This window comes from Setaria italica, chromosome III (genome assembly GCF_000263155.2).
Source record: "Setaria italica strain Yugu1 chromosome III, Setaria_italica_v2.0, whole genome shotgun sequence".
Lineage (NCBI taxonomy): Eukaryota > Viridiplantae > Streptophyta > Magnoliopsida > Poales > Poaceae > Setaria > Setaria italica.
This window is the reverse complement of record NC_028452.1, coordinates 19,081,681-19,103,921: the sequence shown is the minus strand read 5'-3', so window position 1 is coordinate 19,103,921 and position 22,241 is coordinate 19,081,681. Positions and strand designations below refer to the sequence as shown.

General features: G+C 46.2%; 2 protein-coding genes and 1 non-coding gene across 3 annotated transcripts; 1 reads left to right on the top strand and 2 right to left on the bottom strand.

Annotated features, from left to right (window-relative positions):
• Positions 1 to 2,933: 2,933 nt before the first annotated feature.
• On the bottom strand, positions 2,934 to 4,830 carry LOC101765515 (subtilisin-like protease SBT3.11). The gene is made up of 3 exons (XM_004961912.4): positions 4,480 to 4,830; positions 4,190 to 4,287; positions 2,934 to 3,263 (listed from the first exon to the last, which is right to left on the bottom strand). The coding sequence occupies exons 1-3, from the start codon at positions 4,689 to 4,691 to the stop codon at positions 3,160 to 3,162; spliced, it is 414 nt and encodes a 137-aa protein (XP_004961969.1). The 5' UTR covers positions 4,692 to 4,830; the 3' UTR covers positions 2,934 to 3,159.
• A 1,795-nt stretch (positions 4,831 to 6,625) lies between these two features.
• On the bottom strand, positions 6,626 to 11,885 carry LOC101765115 (serine/threonine-protein kinase SAPK4). The gene is made up of 9 exons (XM_004961911.4): positions 11,568 to 11,885; positions 11,360 to 11,434; positions 10,769 to 10,870; positions 10,601 to 10,654; positions 10,360 to 10,452; positions 10,179 to 10,271; positions 7,613 to 7,717; positions 7,420 to 7,518; positions 6,626 to 7,325 (listed from the first exon to the last, which is right to left on the bottom strand). The coding sequence occupies exons 1-9, from the start codon at positions 11,685 to 11,687 to the stop codon at positions 6,984 to 6,986; spliced, it is 1,083 nt and encodes a 360-aa protein (XP_004961968.1). The 5' UTR covers positions 11,688 to 11,885; the 3' UTR covers positions 6,626 to 6,983.
• A 7,564-nt stretch (positions 11,886 to 19,449) lies between these two features.
• LOC101764699 lies at positions 19,450 to 21,169 on the top strand. Its single transcript, XR_002676851.1, has 3 exons — positions 19,450 to 19,617; positions 19,814 to 20,016; positions 20,116 to 21,169. It is a non-coding gene; the product is annotated as an uncharacterized LOC101764699 (transcript).
• Positions 21,170 to 22,241: the final 1,072 nt, after the last annotated feature.

Below are 22,241 nucleotides of genomic sequence, written 5' to 3'. Positions count from 1 at the left end.
ATTTCTGCTGTGAATTCATTCCTCTAACATTCCATACCAGTATGTTCATAACTTTGTGACTATTCATGATAAAATAGCACAGGAGTGATAGAAATAAATTCTGTTGGACAGAGTCCAGTAGAGGAGGAATCAACATGAAAGAGAGACAGAAAAAAACCAACGATAAGATTCACACATGACCATGGACAGATTAACCAAAGATAAGGTTCACACATGACCATGATTTCAAACCCAAGAACAAAAGAAAGAGGTCTCTTTAAGAGAAATGACCCAAAAGATAGAGCTACTAAGAGACTAGCCCTATTACAGCTCAGATTAAACATCATCATCATATAGCTTAAGTAAAGCAGCAGCAGAAAACAACCTCAGGCTGGATCTGGAGGAAGCCAGTCGCCATTCCTTGGATGTTGTCGATGGAGAGATAAGGAGCAACATTTGCTTCGTCAGAGGTGGCAACATTGTAGATTGATGGATTGTTGGCAGCTTCCTGCGCAGCTTCTTCAGAACGGAAGCCATCCAGATTAGAGTTAAGCCTCTTGCTGCGCCTGAGGAAGACGACATCCAGGGGCTCTTTAAGCTTGCGAGCACGGTGCTTTCTTGGAGTGGAACGCAGAGGGCCGTCAATCTCCATCACCTTATGGTCATCACTGTCCATGTAGGGGACTGGGGAAGTCCAGCAGGAGGCAGTGCCGGACCAAAGACATGACACTTCTCATTCTGGTCAACAGAGATAGAAGCCAGGAGAAATTGAACAGAGTCATCAGCTATATAAGATGGGATAGTAGTATGTAACTCCAAGTCAAGCAAGCTAAGATGTAAGAAAAAGAACATGGAAATAGAACGTTGAACGGACGAGGAGAGATTGAGAGCCATAATCACATCATCATCAGAGAGGATGCAGACCTTAGATTGAGCAACCACCACGTGAGCAGAGCTTGAAATGACAGCCAGAGCAGGAGGGACATTATTATCTGAAGTATGCCCACCATTATTACCATCAGCAGCAGACAAGGTCTCATCAACATCTCCATTGTTATCACCCATTGCAGGCCCATCAGCAACCTCCGAAGTAGCCATGTTGTTAACTGGAACATTGATGCCCATCCATCTTGGGGGATCAGCAGGAACCTGATGCAGGGAGCCTTCTGGAGGAAAGAAGTCCTCATCTCCTAACACCTTAACACCTCTGTGCTTCAGAACATACATTGGACAGGTCCAAGAATGGACCCTGGGAGGTAGACCCGTAGAGACTACAACATTGTGTGGGATCTCCGCATCATCATGAAGGTGAACCTTTACTACAATCCTTGCATTGTTATTGGTATCAAACTAATATCTGAGCAGACCAAAGCCCGCAACCGCCTTAGAGATAGCAGAGTTGCTACGAGCATCACCAGGAAAGAGCATGAGCATCAACCAAGCTTCCCTTTCCAAATCTCTCTCTCTAACATTGCAACCAGCATCATACTTGATGAATCTAAGCTGATAGTTCTGACCAAACTGGATGATCTTATCCAAGAAGCGCTCACACTCTACCGGACTATTGAACTGAACAAACGCATCTCCGATCGGGGAAGGTTGTACCTCAGCCAGACAAACGCCCTTGTGATGAATGAAGTAATCCTTGAGCAAGGCGGCCATGGGCTCAAAGTTGCGCTTGGAGACTACCGACATGAGGAAGGCGATAGCCAAATCCTCGTTGTATTGCTCCATCACTCCACCAATGTACGCGAACAGATGCTTCGAGGGCACAGCAGGGTCATGAGGAAGCACCTTGAACTCGCTAGGAACATGTGGTTGAGGATCAATCTCAAAGTTCGCCATTGCCGACGGCGGAGGGGTGGAGCCTGGGGGAGGGGGGGTTTCTTGGTGGCGTCGCTTGGAAGGCGAGGGGTCAGGGTTTTTTTTCCTCTGGAAGAGGATGCATTTAAGGGCATCTCAGGATCCTCCGCTCCAATGGGCCCACCTTAACCTTGGGCCGGTACACGGGGGAAGATTTCTTTCTACAAGATTTGGCAACGTGACCATAAAGGAAACAAATTTTGCACTGAACCTTCTACGTGCACGCAGCGATCAGATGGTTGGGAGAGAGGCAACGGAAATAGCTACGATAGGGAGGTCCCCGAGAAAGGCGGACCGGATCCGATTTGCCAAACTCAGCACTACGCCGAAAATTCGAATTCAAGTTCGAACGGGTGGCAGAGGTCGAAGAACACAGCGAAGATCGTTCGCGATGAGAATGAGAGAAGCCATTAGAGGACGAGGAACGAAAACCCGATGCAAAATTGGAGGCATAGTAGGATGAAGGGAAGAGAACACAGATTTTCGTGCAGCGGCATGACTAGGAATGACCTTGGAACCACTCGATTTAGCAACTTCAGCATAACTGCGAGACTTGGGACGTCTAGCAAGCTGCCACTCCAGGTCTTGCTCTAGATCCCACTTAGCTTTTTCCTTGATAAAATTAGGTCCACCATTACGCCAAAGCGTGAAAAAGATCACACAAACTTGCTCAGACGGTGAATCATGAGCCCAACTGAATTTGAGGCCACAGAGAACCGAAAGATCCATTCAGATTGGTGAACAACACGAAAGTTGGGGGCATTTCCACCCAAGACCGCTTGTAAAATCAAACTCACAGTCTGAATTGAGACGAAGAGACGAACGGCAGAAGGAGGCGATAAAAAAAATCATTGATGGGGTTGGGAGAGGAGATTTGGGAGGAGGGACCAAACCGATTGCGGACGACAGCTTGAAAGTCCAGCCCGTGAGAGAAATCCAGGCCGGAGAGAGACGCCATAGCGGAGATCAGAAGTCGCCATGGTGATCCACGTCGACGGCAATCGCCACCTCCGTCGCCCCGAGGAGAGTCACCATTTCTCAATGTACTTGGAGATTAGTGTACAGTTGTTTGGTTGATGAGTACAGACAAGAAAGTATGGTAGCTCTTGATGATTCATACAAGGCTTTTTGAATCTGGATAATATAGTTGTCTACCATTGTATTAAGCAAACATGCACGCATCATTACACACTTCAGAACAGGCCTGAACCTGTGTACAAGTAGGTACAGGCGATACATCTCTTATTCATGTACTACACATTCGTTCATCAGACACAGCTGCCATACTACTAAACACAGTCTTCTTCAGCTTCACCTTCACATAAGGCCCAAGGTCCGCGTCGTGCCCTGGTGAGTGCCGGACCCAGGTCCATGGAGCTGGTATGTCTGGCTTGGCACAACCTGAAGAACGCCTGGTTGCTCTGCAAACCAAACAACCAATGGCCAAGTTAAGAAAAGGCCTATGTACAAGAATGAATTGTGGAGCCTAACATTGTGATTTTTCGAAACTAAGGCACTGAAATCTGTCCTGGATAATGAAGAGTGCTAGCGTGTGGTGGCACGCAGAGCCTGTAGTCAGATGTAGTTTCCACAACATCACAACAGGTATAATGTATTAATAATCATATCATGTTCAATGTCTCTGTTAAATAGAATGTCGCAAACTTAAGCCTGTCGTGAAAAAAAAATGAAGCATAGCATACATAACTCGAGTTAACAGATATAGATCCCAATTCACAAGGAAGACTTCCCATTCCTAGTGTATTCTCTAGGGCCTCCAGCAACAGTTAAGGATATCGTATTTCGCAAATCTACCATTCGGGATAAGTAGGGTGCTAATTTTGTAACCCGTCCGCCATATCTTGGAAAAGCTTTAGTGATAAACACAATAACAAACTCCTTTCTTTTCAATAGCTGGTGCCATACGCTTTCATAAAATTTGTGAAGGCAGATTATATAAGAACATGCCCCAAGCTTATAGGAGCATGGGATAACTAGGTGCTCACAGCAGCTGTAAGCTACAGCTACGATTCCCCAATTAGATCCCCAATTCCTTAACTGTTCTGTGTGCGCACTATAACAGTATAACGTGAAAGAAGGTATCAATTCGTTAATTTGTTATCCTAGAACATCGCACATTAAGTCCGAGCATCCAACAATCTACAGCTTGGAGATTTCACAAAGCAAATTGAGCACGGGTTTGAGCCACCATGACCATGGGCATCCACAAATTTTGGTGCGAACACAAACAAGAACAATGCCCTCTGCAAAATTTCCCAAGTACAGTGGCGGGACAATGAAGCAAGTGGTAACTTAATCGCAAGAAAATTAGTGAAGGGGGACTCACTCTTGAGCTCCTCGACCTGCTGGGGAGTTAGCTTCGCTGAGAACCCGCTGGCGGCGTGCCTGTAGTGGTAGAGCACCGCGTCCTTGGCCTTCTGCTCGCTGCGAAACCAACAAGTAAAACTCCCCGCATCAGAAAAACCCCCATCAAGTCCCAGATCAACAAATTGGCATCCCCCCGGCGCAAATTAGAATCGATCGAGCCCCAATTTTTCCTCGTATCAACAACAGGGGCCAGACCGATCGGGTCCCGCGAGAACAAATCTCTAACTACCGGCTCGATCCGACGGTTACCTGCCAAGGACGGGGTTGAGGATGCGGAGGTGGAACTCCTCCGGGTCGGCGCCCTCGGGGCGGTCCACGTACACGATGTGCACGGCCGCCTCCTGCGCCGCCGCGTTCTGCTCCGGCTCGGCCGCCATGGCTGCTGCTGTCACTGCTGTGAGGAAGAGGAGGATCAGGAGAGGGCTACGATGTTGGAGGAGCGGGGAACTTGTCTTCTTCATCGCCGTCGGCTTCGAGGAGGGTCTCGTCTATATAGCCGTCAGTGCTGGTGGTGCCGTGGTGGCGAATCTGCCGATGGGGGTCGACGGGTCGTTCTCGGCAACTCCGCGTCGCGTCTGTTTTGCTTTTGCCTTCTCGACGAAGTTTTTTTTTTCCGGGTTTGCCGAAAAGCTTTCTAGATCGCGCCCAGACGTTTGGTTTATTTCAGAAAGGCCACTTTTATGTGACGTTGTGCTGAAGCGATGCGGTTTGTGAAGGGTACGAATGGAAAAAAGGAAACGTGCGGGGTTGTTTCGGGTTTCCGCCTTTCTCTTGGCGGTGAAGCAGCCGGCTCCGGCCCGCTGATGATGAGCTTAACAAATGATTAGACCCCGTTTGGATACACAATGCTAAATTTTAGCACAGTGCTAAACTTTAGCACCATCAAATGGAGTGCTAAAGTTTAGCACCATCAAATGGAGTGCTAAAGTTTAGCACTTAGGGTTGTTTGGATACAGTGCTAAAGTTTAGCACATTGGGTGAGAAATGACTACATTGCCCTCATTTATGACTGGCTTGGGAAAAGTGGAGAGGAGAGAGAGGGGGGCAGCAGGGGAAAAAATGAGCTTGGGATTACTTTAGCACCCATTAGCACCTTTAGCTCACCTCTTTTAGCACCCCTGTTTAGGAGCCCAAGTGCTAAAATGTGCTAAAAAGTGGGGTGCTAAAGTTTAGCACCTCTCTCCAAACGGGTCTAATTAATACCAGACGTGTAAAGTAACATCATGCGGTTAGTTAAGGTGAAGCTAAAGTTGCCGAATATGACTACACTCTTAACCAAATAGGATTTGTCATTTGTGCGTGTTGCGAATGTGGGGGCAGCGTACATGCATACAGCACGTCATCTCCTACTCAATAAATCTCTATTTCAACCCGTTGTAATGCAATACTTCTGGGCCTGTTCGCTTCAGCTTATTCAGCCGGCTTATCAGCCACCAAACAGTGTTTTCCTCTCACAACAAATCAGCCGTTTCAGCTTTTCAGCCGGCTTATAAGCTGAAGCGAACAGGCCCGTCTTTCTGAAGCAGGAATCTGGAGGGAAACAAACATCCCAGCACTCTTAATCCAAATTCATAGATTTCTCAGATGATGCGTGGCAAAAGATTCATGAAGTATGAACAGAAAAGGAGAATTTTGTAACAGAAAATAAGAGTACGCAAGTATTTGGGCTTCGGCGTCAGCTATTCACCTGAACATTCAGAGATTCTGGTGCTCGGCTAAGGCACAGAATTTGATTCTTAATTCCATGTAATTCCAGGTACCTGGCACATTATTCTGGCTTTAAGACGGGAAATTGGAGACTCGCCGCAATAGCATCTGTGCGTGGGCTGCGATAGAAATGGGACCTGCATTCTGTACCAATGTTTCAGAGTTCAAACTGCATGAACTTGTTCATCGTAAGGTCCCTGTCTGAAGAAAAGCAGTAGCTAGGGTAATGGCTATAGGGCTTCAAATTCAGTACACCATAAATCTTTTTTAAATGTACAAAATAGTCTTTAGGGTTATGGCTTCCTCTCCATAAGCTTAGGACGGAAAACATGTAAGTTTGCACACACATAGCAGTTAAGATGGCATGGTGACCAGGAGACCAGAGTATTCTCTTCCTTTCACGGGAGAAGTTCCAAACTTAACATTTTGGATGCGCGGCATCAATATAATCCAGTTCGTGTGCAATTTAGTGAATCAAACATTCAGCGCAACCAAATCGTCCAGTCAACATTTTGAGCGTGAAGTGTAGTAACGCTAGGAAAAGAAATCAGGGGTGACAACTCAACCAGTCAACCTACTGGTTAAATTCGAACATAAAACTAGTATTGATGCTGACATTAAACAGATAGTCAATCAAATCACTCAGTGGCACAAATAGACACTCGATTCCAACTTTTTATATTGAAAGTTTGAAAAGAAAATCATATACCTCGTTTTGAAAGAGTTTGCAACATTTAACCATTTTTACATGGCATGCCCCCACACACTTATGCCTTACAAATTCCAAAAATGTTTGCTGCAGAGTGCAAACAAATGGCAAATCTTCCTATCCAAAAACACAACCTGGTGTGCCTGTACAATACCTTGCTCCTTTAGAACAAACCTTATACCACACATACAGTTCATCAGAATATATATTACAGGGTGGGAAAGGCCTAAATAGACTACAATAACTGAACCCGGAATTGCATACATATACATTCTACCCAGTCCAGCAGATAATAAAGCCAAATTATCTACATCCAACCACCTCAGAACAAGCAGATTTAGATGTGCAGTGAGGCCATATCCAGCTCCCCACTCTCACGAACCTCCCTGACCCTCTTATCACACTCATCTTCCTCCTCCTCCTCCACTTTGGGTTCATTCTCCTCTTCCTTTTCCTCCTCATCTGAGAACTCGTCATTGTAGCCGTAGCCTGATCGAGATGATTTTGGCATGGTTCTTGCCTCCTTGACAATCTTCATGATTTCTTCTGTTGTTTGGTCTGAGAAAGCAGGGACAGTGTTGTCCCTCCTGAAGTAGGATAACTGCACTGCTTCTGTGAGCTCCCTCGGCAAGTTCTTCAGGAACCATGGATGGCTTTTTATTTCCCTCATGGTGATTCTCTATGGCAAGTACAAAGTTACAACATCAAAGGAAAGTCACTTATAAACCTACCATGCTAATATAGTAATACTACAACTGAGATAGTACAGATACCCTCAATGGATTGCTAACAAATATACGGGAAATGAGCTCTCTGCACTCATCAGATATGTGAATATTGTCTGGGATCTTATACTGAATTGCTGCTATTCGCTGCAAACAAAGATTTAAATGTTAGGGCATAAAAGATCCCCCCCCCCCCCTCAATGCATGTGAAGAACATCCATGAAATTGGACATAGTGTCACCTGAATGGTCTTTCTAATATTTTTAGGATCATCCTGGTCTTCAAATGGGTAGGCTCCCACGATCATGACAAAAAGAGTGACTCCACACGACCATACATCTGCAAGCTACACTAGCAAAATAGCCTTGTCAGTTGTCACCATATGTAGGACCAGATACTAATGCTGCTTTATAGGAAGAAATATTTGTAATCAGTAATACTCAATTAGATTAAGAATAATCAAAATCAAAACTGTAAATGATCAAGCAATAATTGTGTGGCTAGCATGCTTGAATGGACTACAGAGATGAAACATCAACTGGAATAAGTTGAATGTGATTTTTCCACCTTTAATGTCATCACAATGCATAAAAAATAAAAGCTTTGTCAATTGTATATTATTTCTTTCACACAGTTCAGTTATGCATGGATCAAGCTTTTTAAAAAAATGTATATTACAACTAACAAGGAAAGCAAGCCTCTCGGCCATTTAAGAATTGTTGTTTGTCTATTAAAAATTCAATAAAACTAAGAAAAATGAACTAGAGATAGATTATATAGAGATATATCACGATTTGTCAAAAAATAAAATGGAAAGAATGTATTTCAGATATCGAAAAGTTGCAGTGTCCTATTTTAAAGCCACTGAACTTGCAGTGGTACGGATCTAGTTAACCCCATTAATTATTTTTAAGAATCCTGCAATTACTAGATAACCATTTCCTGCCTAGTATTTGATACTTGTACACAATGATGGTTACTCTGCCTATATAATCCTTACTAGGCAAATTTCAATAAACCTTGTATATATTTGACTTAGAAACTTTATTTTGGAACATTCGTTTATATGGTCAGTTATCTTGCCCAACAAGATTAATCCTACACTTCTAAATATAAGTTATCCAAACAATCTTTCTATCTTCTGATTGACCAATTGGTTTGACCATGTAACTTAGTTGCAGATCCACCATCCTCACTCTGACCATAGTATTTGACAATTCTTGATGGAAACAGAGGTTCTGTCTATCTAATCTAATCACCTAATTTAAACAACTCATTGCAACTTACAGAAAAAGATAAAAATGACATACTCAGGCTCTATCACAAATTTTCCATTTGATTAGTGATTCTGATAGCATGATTGAATCAAGAAAAGCTAGCAGTGCAAACACTACAGTAAATTAGAACTAAATGATGTTTGTAACAGCCAGTTTTGCTTGCTTCCAGCTTTTTTGCTGTTCAAAGCGTCATGATTGGAGGTAGTAATATATCTTCTGTCGATAGTAGAAACAATGTTTCAGTGAAAGCACTGAACAGACGCCACCATTTATATCAACCTACTGTGGTTTTTTGGTAAATCATTCTAGATTGACTGATGGGGCATCATGTCATAATATCTGAAGTCTGAACTGCACATACAGCTAACTAAATCTTGCACTTCCTTTATCGCATTTGAGTCTGTAGGAGGTATGAAGCAAATAGCAGAAATTTCAGAACCTGGGTATTGAGAATACATAGTTTACTGACCTAAAATATCTAATTAAATCTACTTATAGAGATACGGAGGAGCATATTAAAGGCCAACACTCCATTAACCACTCAACCAGAAATTGGACCAACTTATTGAAGAATGGAGGATATGTGGAATAAGGGCCACTTGCGGTTTGCATGTGTCATGGGCCAATGAGTCCACACAACTTTACCAGTGTCAACATCTGTTAGGTTACACACCTTACCTACACAAACCCAAGGGTGGAGAGGAGATTCCAACACCATGTCTGACAGCGACTACTTATCCTCTATTCACTGTTGCTACTTATTCCAACAGTCAATCCACTATCTTGCATAAGTTGCAAGCATCTATCGAGAAAACTCCAGGCATTATGGTCCAAAAATGCTACTGTAGACCACCATGATGCTGAATATCAATATAAGAAATCCGTACTCATTCTGGAATCTATAAGTGTTCATAGCTTCGAAAAAGTGACGAATCAAATCAAATATACTAGCAAGTATGTTCATCGATGAAACCAGTAACTGTCTAACTGATGAATAAACTGTTGTTCAGAAAGAGTATAACTGACCAAGTTAGACATCGAAATCGCAAAGTTCAATACAGGTATCTTTCGTATCTCATGTCTCTTTCCTACGTGACATCAATATTGGGGGCAAATTCTCCAGATCAATATAGGCAACTGTGGATCACCAGATTCAACTGCCCACAAAAATTCAAGAACCAAACATGCATGTGCATGCGGTGCCAAAATCTTGAAAATAAACCAGATATGTAATTCTCGTAGTAGATGAGTTAATTATAATAACCTAATAATTGGTAAAGTGGTACTTCTACATCTCAATAACATTTTTAAAATGAATAAGCCTAAACTAATAATTAAACTAACTTGATGAAGCAGCACGTACTTTAAGGTAATGTGAATGCCAGCAAAAGAAGAAGGTAATTAAATATATATGTGTGTGTACAATTATGATAAAACGAATAATAATAATGATGTTATATCTCTTGAATTATGCTTAACGAAACATCAACATACATGTCATACAAAAAAAAAGAGATTCTTGCCACTCACCTTCCCATCATACTCCCTCCGAGAAAGCACCTCTGGTGCAATATATGCTGGGGTCCCCACTGCTGATTTTGGCCTTGAATGTAGTACTGATGACTGTTACAAATTGACCATCGGTTTTCTTAAGCACTTAGTCATGTCAAAGAACTTAAACTATCAATTCACTTAGAAATTAACAGCCAACCTTGGAGTACCCAAAATCACAAATCTTGAGCCGTGGAGCTGGGCTGCCATCCAAGAGAACATTCTCCAGCTTCAAATCTCTATGGCATATTTGCTGAAAAGCAGCCAAGATTGCAACATTTAAGCATATGTTCAGGTCCCACCCGCAAATATTTGAAAAACCACACCTGCACTTTCCACAGCAAAGCATATCTATATGTGAACTGTAATTAGTAGACACTAAATTTATTGTTTCTCCATACCATGTGATGGCAATAGCTCACTCCACAGATCAACTGCTGGAAGAAATATCTGGCCTACAATGAGCAGAAGAAAGAACACTAAAATTCCATTATGTGGGGGGTATGAAGAGCACATCAAGGATATAGAATAATGCTCAAAGAAGAACCAATAATGATGCTATAGTGTACCTCATCCTCGCTAAACCGCCCACGATCGACGATTCGATCAAAGAGTTCCCCACCAGCTGCATACTCCATCACAATTGCAAGATGTGTTGGAGTTAGGATCACCTGGGTAGATTTTTAAGGGAATCAGCTTTTGAATTTGTACTTGTTTATTTAGCTCAGTATCTTTACATAAATTACAAAGTGACTGAACCGTAGCGTTATGTAACTAGAGAAACTAAAAGCCAAGCAGCTAAACACACACTAAGTTTATGCAACCAGCCTGTTCCCCAAACAATTAAAGCCCAACCAACCAGCACCTCAATACTGCCCCACGAATCCTAAAAGGCAAACACGGACACGGTGCTCAACTTAAACGCAATCAACAGATGCTAATAAACACAACAAATCAAGCTAAAAATTCCCCCGTCGAAATTTCCCCTTTCTCCATCCCTCCGAATTCACACAAAAGCACGCACACCGGCACACGGCACGAAAGCCACAAAATAAGTCCTTTTTTATCCCTACTAATACAACCGAGTGAACCTAACAGGACAAAAAAGGAGTAATAAACAATGGATAAATCTCTGCTCCAATCCTTATCGGCGCACGCACCTCTATGAACTGGATGATGTTCGGGTGCCGCAGCGAACGGTGGTTGACGATCTCGCGGTACACATTCTCGTCGATCTGCGCAAAAACAAGGCCCGATCGACCTGATCAGCACAAAGCAGGAACCAACTCCACCGAATCCGCACCCCGGCGGAACCAACCCAAATCCAAACCCCGGAGCCGAGACGAGCAGAGGAGCCAAGGCCCAGACCCGGTGCCCGCGCTCGATGAGCTTGACGGCTACGAGCCCTCGGGTCTCCCGGTTGCGCATCAGCCGCGCCACCCCAAAGTTGCCCGACCCGATGTCGCGCACCGGCTCGTACTTGTCCATGCCGTCCCGGGCGTCTGCGGCCGCCGGCGGCGCGCTCGCATGCAGGGGGTACGCGGCCGCAGGGAGGAGGTGGGGAGGAAGGGAGGGAAGGAAGGAGGCAGGGGAGCGAGGCGAGGTGAGGCAGGGCGAGCTCGACGAATCGGCGGGTGCAGGAGGCTGGGCGGAGGAGGCGGTGTGGTCTCGGGCGCGGTTGTGTCGCTTTCCGGTGTGGCGCCTCGCTGGAGGTGTATATATAGCAGATGCACGGTGGGTGCTGAGCGGGGCCCAGCGTCAGTGCCTTGTGGCGTGTCCAGGAAGGAAGCGCCGATTTGATTTACGGTAGCAACGGATTTGGTGCGCTTTGCTTAATTTTGGAGTAATCTGTGTGGGATTAGAGCTCTTTAGGCTTTAGCAATTGTGTCTTTGTGAGGTTCGATCTTCACTTAATTAACCTTTTGGGTCTTGGCTGTAAGACCCGTTGTCTTTAATTATGTAAAAACTTGATTTTTCCCCCCTCACAAAAATCTGGTGCAAAGCATTCAAAAGAGAATCAGTTCTTGTGAAATATCCCACTCCCATATTTCAATCCAACTCAAATAAACTAATTTGACATGAATTATTCTCCAACTTTCAACTCAATAATGAATCAATCCCGCAATAGAAACTTGCCAACTCTTAAATCTAAATGATTGAATTTTCGATATGAACTAAAAAAAACTTTCAACTAAAATGAATAATCCTTCAACACAAATTCATTGATGAGATCCTACATGAAGCTAACTCGAGAAAGTTAACGCCGCTTGCACGTATGCAGAAAATGCCACTTTTATGCTTAATTAATTAGCTTTATTATCTCTCCAACTGGAGCATAAGTACGTACTTTTGCCAATTAGTGCTGGTGTTATACTCTCTTTCTATTTTTATATATATAGACACACACTACTTATACATCCAAACTTCCATCTCCTTTAATATATTACTCTTCCTTTAATATATGACTGCTAAGGATTCATCGGACATTTCGGAGACCACCCTCTTGGTGTGAATTGAGTACTGCTCTACTAGTATCTAAAGTAAACTATTTCTCGTACCACTATAAGCACCTCCAAGAAATGCTCGTACACGTACATGCACATCCCTACCTAGTTTCTATGACCATCTCCTAGAGAATGGGCTAATCGTATCTTGAGATTAATGAACTTAGGCCTGTTTGGTTAGGCCTGTTTGGTTTTTTAGGAGCTCCTAAAATTCCTGTCACATCAAATGTCTAGATACTAATTAGGAGTATTACACATAGACTAATTACAAACTAATTGCACAGATGGAGGCTAATTTGCGAGACAAATCTATTAAACCTAATTAGTCTATGATTTGACAATGTGGTGCTACAGTAAATATGTGTTAATAAATGAATTAATTAGGCTTAATAGATTCGTCTCGGAAACAGACTGGCCCATCCTTTAGGCACCTTTGGAAGGTGAACTAAGTTATAGCCCTTGTCAGAGATATCTTAACATATAGATAATTTCTTGTCGGGTGCATACTTTAGTGCCACTAATTAGCGACTTTTTATTGGCCGTGAATTTCCTAGGTGAACTCATGTAAATAGCAACAGCTATAGTACAGTACTCAAGTAAATGAATTCGCCTAAGGATCGAGGATTCACTTCACTAGCTAGCCATTGGCTTAGGCTGCGACAAAAAAGCGGCTTGGTTACGACGACATCGAGTTGGCGGCGGAGGTGGCAGATGCTCAAGAAAGAGCTTAGATGGGGAGGGTCAAGGTGCACGGGGTCTTACCGTCTAGCCGTTGAAATGAAAATCATAATATTAATATTATTAAAATACCCGAAACAACTGGGCTATTCATTCCGTTGCCACCTTTGTTCAATCGAGTCCATTTGCAAATTTGATCCCTTCGGAAGCATGCTTTGGATCACAGACGCTCTCTCCCCCCATGGCCTTTCGCCTCTGAAAGCGTCCTACCCGTTTTTGGAACGTCCAATGCCAAAATCACAGGCTTTCAGGATATCTCTTCGTTAGCCTTTTGAATTCAGTCAGGTACAGCTTGTTATACTAGGGATGATTTTGTGAATCATTGAAAAAGCACTATTTCATCAGACATGCGTATTTTTTATTATCCGGTGGATTTACACAGTTTCATGGACTCGATATACCATCTAAATTCCAGAGAGTATTGGGTAGCGAGGGAAGAAATTTAACCATCTTCTAGGATGATAATGCATAAGCACAAGATTGGCCGAGCGTTAGCGATGGGCCACTGTTTCCGACCGTCTGTGTAATTACTTTTATAATTAGCTCATGTTTAGTCCTTCTAATTAGCCTTCGAATATTCGATGTGACATGAATTTTAGTTCGGACTAAAGATCCAAACACCCCCTTATTACCACATGCTCTTTATTACTGATAGACACGTCGTTCGGAGAAATTGGACTGACACATCCTAAAATAATTGATAGAGTCATCGCAAACTCTTCACTATTGATGGATACATTGGCTATCACAAAAATAATAATTAGCTATAAATGTAGATACCTAACAATACTAATTTGATATCGTAAATGTTGTTATTCTTTTCATAAACTTTTACACACACACCAGGGTGTTGAATAATATTCAACGCACCGGCGGAGCGCCGCCGCCTCCGGCAAACCACGTAAATATCCTGCAGCCGTAATTCTCTACATGTAACCGTAAAAACAAGCGAATAAAAACTTCGTTCCGGTCAACCGATGTAAAATTAAAAGGTTCCCTTTCCTACCGGCGATGGCGACATGGCCACGGCCGTTGCGGCGGTCGTCACCCCCAAGCACCTCTTGCCTAGGCACGGGACGGCGCGGCGGATCTGAGCGGGCGATTGCGCCGGCGGTGGATCCGAATCCACTAGGCGATGACGACGGCCCCCCTCCACAGGAAGCGCAGCTCGTCCCCTCCTGTCAAAATCGGCCACGAGCTCGGGTTTGAAGGATCCGGTAGGGAGCGGCAAGCGCCCTGATCCCCCTCTACAGCTGTGCTACACGGCGATACGATAGATCGATGGATAGATAGAAGCTAAAGATGGTTTGACTTGGGTGAATGTAGAAATGCGTGTTTATGTCTGTACTGTCTAGAAATGCTTATGTTTCGAGACCCACCAAGCATTGATGAATAGCCTTCTCTCAATTCCGTGGTAACCGGCGTGCTTTGTGGCGAAGCGAATTTCAGCTCTGTTCGACTCAGGCAGCCGCAGTTCAAATTTCGGCAATTGTCACCGGCCAGCGCGACACCGACACGTAACGTGACGTGCCGAGCCCGCGCCGAATGCCGGATAGGCAGGTTGCGCCGGATCGTTGGCCGGTCGTGCCGCGGAGCTCCGCGAAAATGACGCCAGAGAGCGACCCACCGACTGATAAAGGAGTTGACGTTGTAGCGGCTGGAGAATTCATTCGGCCTCCGCAGAAAAGCCAGGGAAAGAGGAAACTGATCCCAACCTGCCACACCGCCGTCCGCTCCTCACCGAGATGGCCGGCGAGATGACTTGTCGGTCTTCGTTTCGTGGACGAAGCCCATGACACATTCCACAGCCACAGGCATCCATGCATCGATCTAGTGTAGCTAGGATGGATCGATGCCAGGGACCCAGGGAACACAGAGACCAAAATCCAGGGTGACAAATTTAATTCGCAGCACGGCATGCATGTGCACTGCAGCACTGTCTAGTAGTACAAGGATCCACTGGGCGCTACCACCTTTAAGTACTGAAGTGTGAAGTGAGAGAAGTGAACCAGTGAATGATCAGTGATCAAAGGACTTGATCATAGTAAAAACAAAAGAAAAGATACAAAGGAAAGGGGAAACATGAAGCATCAAGCACTGATGCAATGCTCTGGCCGGGGCAGAGAAACGACGCGAAGGCACGGAAGAGATGCATGCATGAAGACGATCAGGTCCTCCGCTCCAACAGCGAAATCTGCGTCAAAAGGATGGAGGATCTATGTGAGCACGGCCGGGCACTGGAGCCCGAAGGAGCGGCGGCGACGAGGCCGATGCCGGACCGACAGCAAGGTCTCTTTGGATGCCGCCAGGGGGCGCACCGCGCACGCTGCAGGTGGGGGACTGACACTGGGGGTCTGGGGCGTGCCGGCGTGGTGGTGGCGCTCATCAAGAGGATGCAACAACGGCATGTGATTCCGTATGCTCTGTGTGTACCTGGCTTGATGCCCTCTGCTTCTTCGCTTAGCCTGGCCCCCTGCATCATTGCATGCAAACAAGTTGCCCGGCGCAGGCGTGACATGTTTGGTCCTCGATGGCGAGGACCTGCTACGGCTTTTCTGTTCCTTGATTCATCTCCTCCTCTCTCGCTTTTGCCTTTTGTTTTCTCCATCGGTTTTCAGCTCAAGCCTCAACGTAAAAACTTTTGACCGAATGGATTGATTGTGTTGCGTACGTCTGGAATCATGGATCGATTCATTCCTCACATGCAGCTAAGCTGTCGTGATGGTCGAGATCGCACACGCACCCGATCGACCCGGTGTCCGCTCGCCGTGACTACACATGTCCGGAGCCCGGCGGCCTGCCGGCCGGACAGCAACGCGCGCGCGGCCGCCGCAAGAGTCCAAAGACTCGCGTCGGTCGGGGAAGTTAGCCCGCGCACCCGCCTCGGGGCGCTGCACGTTCGTTCAGTTATCCTCCGTTAACTTCTCCCAGGATTTATTATTTGCCACGACGAGAAAAGAAACTTATCCGTGGAATGAATCCCTCGCTGCCTCCGCCGCGCGCTTGACAGCGACGCAGGAATGGCCGGCCGCCGGCTGTGCGGCCCGTGCCCCCTCCGTCCGATCCCCCACGAGACGAGACGTCGAGACGAGACCGACCACGCAAGCGCGGCGTGGGTGGCATCGTTTCAGGCTTTCAGCTCGTCGAGTCGTTGCGAACTTGCGCGAGTCTCCGTTTCGGAGGCCCGGGGTGGCCGGGTCACCTTGTTCAGGTATGGTTGCGCTATCAGCCTGGTCGTTATCCGTCGCCGTCGACGAGTCGAGATTTTAGCGCGCGCGCGGATTATCCGGTGTGGTCGGTGTTGAACTGTTGGTGGATCGGACGCCTATGCTGCCGCAACGTGCCGTGTGGGCGTGTGGCGCTGTGACCGTGTGAGCGGGTTAGCTAGCAGCACGAAACCGGCGAGCGACGGGCGGGCCGCCGGCACATGCTGGAAGTTAGCCGGCAGGCTAAGTTGCTATGGCTGGCTGTTGGTTGGCTACGGGCCGGCGAGAAGTTGGAATGGCTTTGCTTGGAGTCGGCGCTTAGGCCCATCTGGACCCATCGACGAAGATGATGAGATACTCCGTCCGTACACTCCAACGCCGAGCGATCCACGGCCCGCAGAGAAAAATGCATTCAGATTATTGGTCTCACAGGAATTTGACGCCGAACAAATTCAAGTTTCAATGGAATAATACTCGTAATTGGAAATATTGATCTCTCCTGGCAACAGGGTAGGCTTCCCCTTTTACAGTGATCCATAACCTACTTTACATTCGAATAATGTCTTTACTTAACCACTACATTCCTAGGATATGCCGTACATAAAAGTCATTGGAGAAAACATGTACAAATTGAACTCCTCCACATAGTCACGTTTCTCACGCCTTCCGTCCTCTAATCTCAAGACTTCATCTTTATTCAAAGTTGATTGTCCAGCCTTGAGGATTCATCTGCGATCCGAGATTAACGCCCAGCCTCGAGGCGCCTGCTTCATTTAGTCTTGCCGAGAGGTCTTAACCTCACATAGTTCTTCTTCGAGCATCATTCCTGAGTAAAGAGAAAAAAGATAAAAGCTCGGTGTTTGGAACCGACCTTGAACACTTGAGGGTTTATCCAGCGGGAGTTAGCTACTATTGTCGTCAACCACTGCCCTCAAGTCCTCCCAGGAGCAGAGGTGATGCAAGGACACGAGATTTACTGTTAGAAGTGCCTCCATATATCGTGTGAGGTTAAATGAGTTCCGCTTTTGTTGCTGCCGAAACGCAACTTGCGAGGTTAAGATTGAGGCGTGCTAACAACGTTCGAGGGTACCTGAGTTTTATTTCTCGGTTTGAAACTCACGAGGCTTTGAGTTTTATTTCTCGGTTTGAAACTCACGAGGCTAGAAGGGCTTAGAAGTTACGAGGTCGAAACATTTCTTATACCGTGGATGATGCTTGAGGGTGTTTAGGTTTTAACGATCCCAACATAGATTTCAAATGGCCTTCTCTCGCCTGCTCTCAGTCTCAGCCAGTCGGCACTGCTGCTCACGCGTCGCGAGGCTCCAACTTGCAAAGCGCTCGCAGCAATGGTTGACAACCCCAAGTCTTCGAGGGGACCATCGTTGACCTCGGCGTTTCCTTCGTATTGCGCGGCTGATTCGACGACTGGCCTAATAATCGCCGCAAGATGCCAAGATGTACCGCCTGTGCAGGCTGTGCTCGATGTACACTCCATTGACATTCATATTTTCCTTCACGGTTGACGACGATGCATGGCCAAGCCAGCTTGATGGAAGTACAGAGCGGCGCTGAGCGTAGCACGTGCTGCAAAATGCAACCTACTAGTTCACTGTAGCGCTACCTTCTTAAAAAAGTTGCGATCCCTGTCACCCTGGTGCTGCGCAGCAGCCATCGCTGTGAATGAACAGGCTGTAGAGCAGATCCAGATCCCAAATGCATGCATATGCATGAACAGGCTCCTGAGATTATCTTCCGAGGAAGTGGTTGGGCCGGCACTGCACCCAATTCTATGCTCGGTCAGTTCGCGCCTCTCGTTCTCCTGCGCCCTGTGTCCCAGTGGATCCAATCTCATGCGTGGGATCTCCGAAAGACCGACGACTATGCATGTAGTCTATACGCGTTATCGGATATAGCGCCATTCACTCTACCCTTACGCGGCAGAAGTGGCAAGTCAAGTCAACTAGATAAACAGTACAGACAGAGCAAATGCGCTGAAATTTGATGTTATTTGAAAAAAAATTGATTCGATATTGTCATATTGATATACACCCAGTACGCATAGTTCATTCTAAGACTTGAAAACGTTTTGCAGTGTTTAACGAGCAACCACATGCATCTCGTAGTAGCCTAGCTATATATATATATATATATATATATATACGAACGTTGCCAGCTGAACAAAGGCAGTTTGATCGAGGCCATCAGGTGTTTGTTACGTTCTTGTTCTCCTTCACTACCAGCGACAGAGCTAGAAAAGGTAGCGACCATGCATTTTTACTATGGGTACTACTGTACGTATGGTCGTCCCTCGCAATAAATAAAATAGAGATGAAAAGATGTCTCGAATAGCCCCTATATATGGACGAACGGCAAAACATGAAACATCCAACAGCTCGATCTGCCAACATGCAGCTATTGGAGCGTTGGACTCTGTATGTCAACTGGGTTGTCTAGCTAGCCTGTCGACCTTCTGGTTTCTTGTCCAACGAATTTAATGGCACATGCATGGCTACGTGTTTAAGCCCCTGAATACGTACTACAGTACTTTCTAATTTTCTGTCTCCGCTGGGTCGTCGCTTGTAAGTACACCGGCTTCGAAGAATTTCCAGGAGCATGCCCAGGACATACATGATGGCTGTTAAAACACTATCCCCATCACCGCTTCCATTTGCATTGACTTTAGCTCAGCTCGTCCCGGTCTACGTACGTCTACCCCGAGCTGAGCGCTCACGGCAAAACTGGAAGCGTGTGTGCAACGCCTATATAAACGACGTAGGTCGACTGATCTAGAGACGGAAAGTTAAGCCACTCCTCCGGCGGACATCTCTCGTCTATGCCCGGTAGCAAAGAAGAGTTGAGAAAATGGCGATAAAAATGGATAAGACGACGATCATCGTGTGCGCAGTGGTCGGGTCTCTAGGAGTGTTGAGTGCCATCTTGGGGTTCTCGGCTGAGGGGACAAAGCTCACTGTAAGCACTACTGATCTGCCTAGTTAGTTTTTCTCTCTTTCGGTTTGAACAGTCAGTTTAACAATTTTTGAAGTGTTGAAGCCAACCTATTCGTTCATCATATGCCCTTGGGCATGAATGATCTTGTTTGAGCTGTGAACTTGGGTACACTCGCTTGCCTGCTTAACTGAACTTGAATCATGATTCATCCATGCAGCCATATACGATATTTGTTTATGGCGACGACTGCATCTACCCGCAGAACCCGGCGATCGGGCTGGGTATCTGCGCCGTCATCTTCCTTCTGGCGGCGCAGGTCACCATCTCGGCGGTTGGCGGCTGCTGCGGCTGCTGCAAGTCCCGCTCCATACCTTCGGGGACCAAGCGGATCGTCGGCATCGTTTGTGCCGTCGTCTCATGGTGAGTGATCGACTGCAGTTGGTCTCACCGCGTTCGCACTACATGTGCACTCTTCCTGCGAGCCAACCATCGAGCTAGTACACTTTCTTCTGCGAGCAGGATAGCGGCGGTGATCGCGTGGGCGCTGCTGATACAAGGAGCGTCGTGGAACGCCAACGTGGTGCGGGTGGCCGCCGCACCGTACTGCCCCTACCTCAAGGACGGTATCTTCGCCGGCGCGGGCGTGCTCTCCCTCGCCGCCACGGCGCTCGGCATCACCTCCTTCATCATGCTGCGGAGGCCGCAGCCGGTCGAGGCGGCGGCGACACCGGCAGCGTCTGTAGGCGGCACACCGAGCAGGCCAGGCCAGCAGTCGCCGTTGAACGAGGTTGTAATGGGCCGCCCGCTGTTACCTCCACCGAGCAAGGTACAACACCCTTCCAAACCTGAGCGTACGTGCAACAGGTCCCTCCTACTGCTTCTCATCCACAAGGGAACGGAGTCAACGGACAGCAAGCACCACAGGACCTACAGGCTCCTCCTCTTCCTCCTCCTGCTGCTCAAGGCAATGGACCCCAGGCAGCGAACCAGCAGTTCCTTCCTCAAGGGCTCCCCGCGGCCGCGGTACTGGCGGCAGCGGCATCATGTCCACCCCAAGAACCAGGCGAGCAGCCGCCGCGGCCGCTCGGGGTTGCGATGGGCGGCCAAACGCAGGTCCAGCTGCCTCAAGTACCGGTGCCGAATGACTCACTACAGTACGCTATGCCTGTTCCAGTGCCTCAGCTATGCGCGGAGATTCCGGTCACTCCTCTCGCAGCTCCTGGCCCTTCACAAGACAACGGACTATCGACAGCTATTCGCAACGAATTAGCTAGAGCAACAATCAGATTCGCTGGGAAGGCGGTGGAGCATGCGGTCTTTTCTAACAATGCTGGGGATATCCTATCCATGGTGACTGATCCTACCGGGGTTGACGTTGGAGCTACAGACAATGGGGTTTCTGCTGCCTAATCTAATCTTATGCACACTTCTTCATGATTTTGCCCCAGTTTGTTGTTTGTTCTTCAGCGGCTTTAAGATTGAAGCGTGTATCCAGCTTCCACTACTCGTTCGAATCATCATGATCTTGAACGATACTTTCTATTGGCCGTAATTAGCCAAACGTTCAGCAGAATTGAGCAGCTAGACTATTTATGATAATGTACTTTATTTTGTATCTTTAGTTTTTTCTTAACCACCAACCTTTTTATTTTTATTGTTCATTTTTAAATGAAGGAAGCATAACTTCTGGTCGATCTTAGGTGGACACTAGGATTTTGAACCTTAGGGGTGATGTAGTTCCATGAGTCCACCGCAACTCCACCACCAACCACATCAATGGTAGCTTTTCTTTCCAACTTTGGATATTTTTTAGACGAAGGAATCTTTATTAAATATAAAGTTACACACAACCAATACAAAAAGAAAATAAATAAAGAAGAAAGAGACCCAGTACGTGCTTAGGAATAAAGGGTCTTAGACTCAACAAACAGCTCAAAACTATTCCTCCGTTTCAAACCGTAGGTTGTTTGGCATTTCTAAATTTATAAGTTTTGTTATACACCTAAATATACACTATGTCTAGATATATAGTAAAAACTATAAATTTAAAATTTTTAAAATGACCTATAATTTGAAATGAAAGGAGTATTATCATCCTACGTTTCATCTACAGAGAAATTACTTGACACAATAGTTCCTATTCTCTTGTACCATAAAGTTTCCGAAATCTCGTCCTCCCGCGAAAGAAGGTGGTGAACAGTGCATCTAAAGGCATCTCACATGCATGTCTCCGAGAACCACCTTTTCTCCGCTAACCGCTCAATAGCCTATGACCGACAATTCCAAACGCCGACCAAGGCAAATGACCTGGTAACGAGCATTCCCTTGAGCAGTAGTTGAGCTTCTTTCTTTCCTAAAGGTTCCATCAAATTAGAGCAACTCTTCTCCTCTTAAACCAGGAAAGAAGCGCAACTTGGGATGAGGCATGTGTTCTTGTCGACCAATGCCTCCAAGCGGAGGGATGTGACGCACACGGTCGTCAGCATATATTGTCAGCCTGGTGAGGGGCAAAGGCTTTCGCCTGGAGCATATCCCACTGCTAGAGAACTCGGTATTAATCCCAGTTGGTAGGTTGCATATCTCTCGAAAAACGATCCGTGATTAATCAGGACAGACGCCCGTACCGCCGACTCTAAATACGCAGT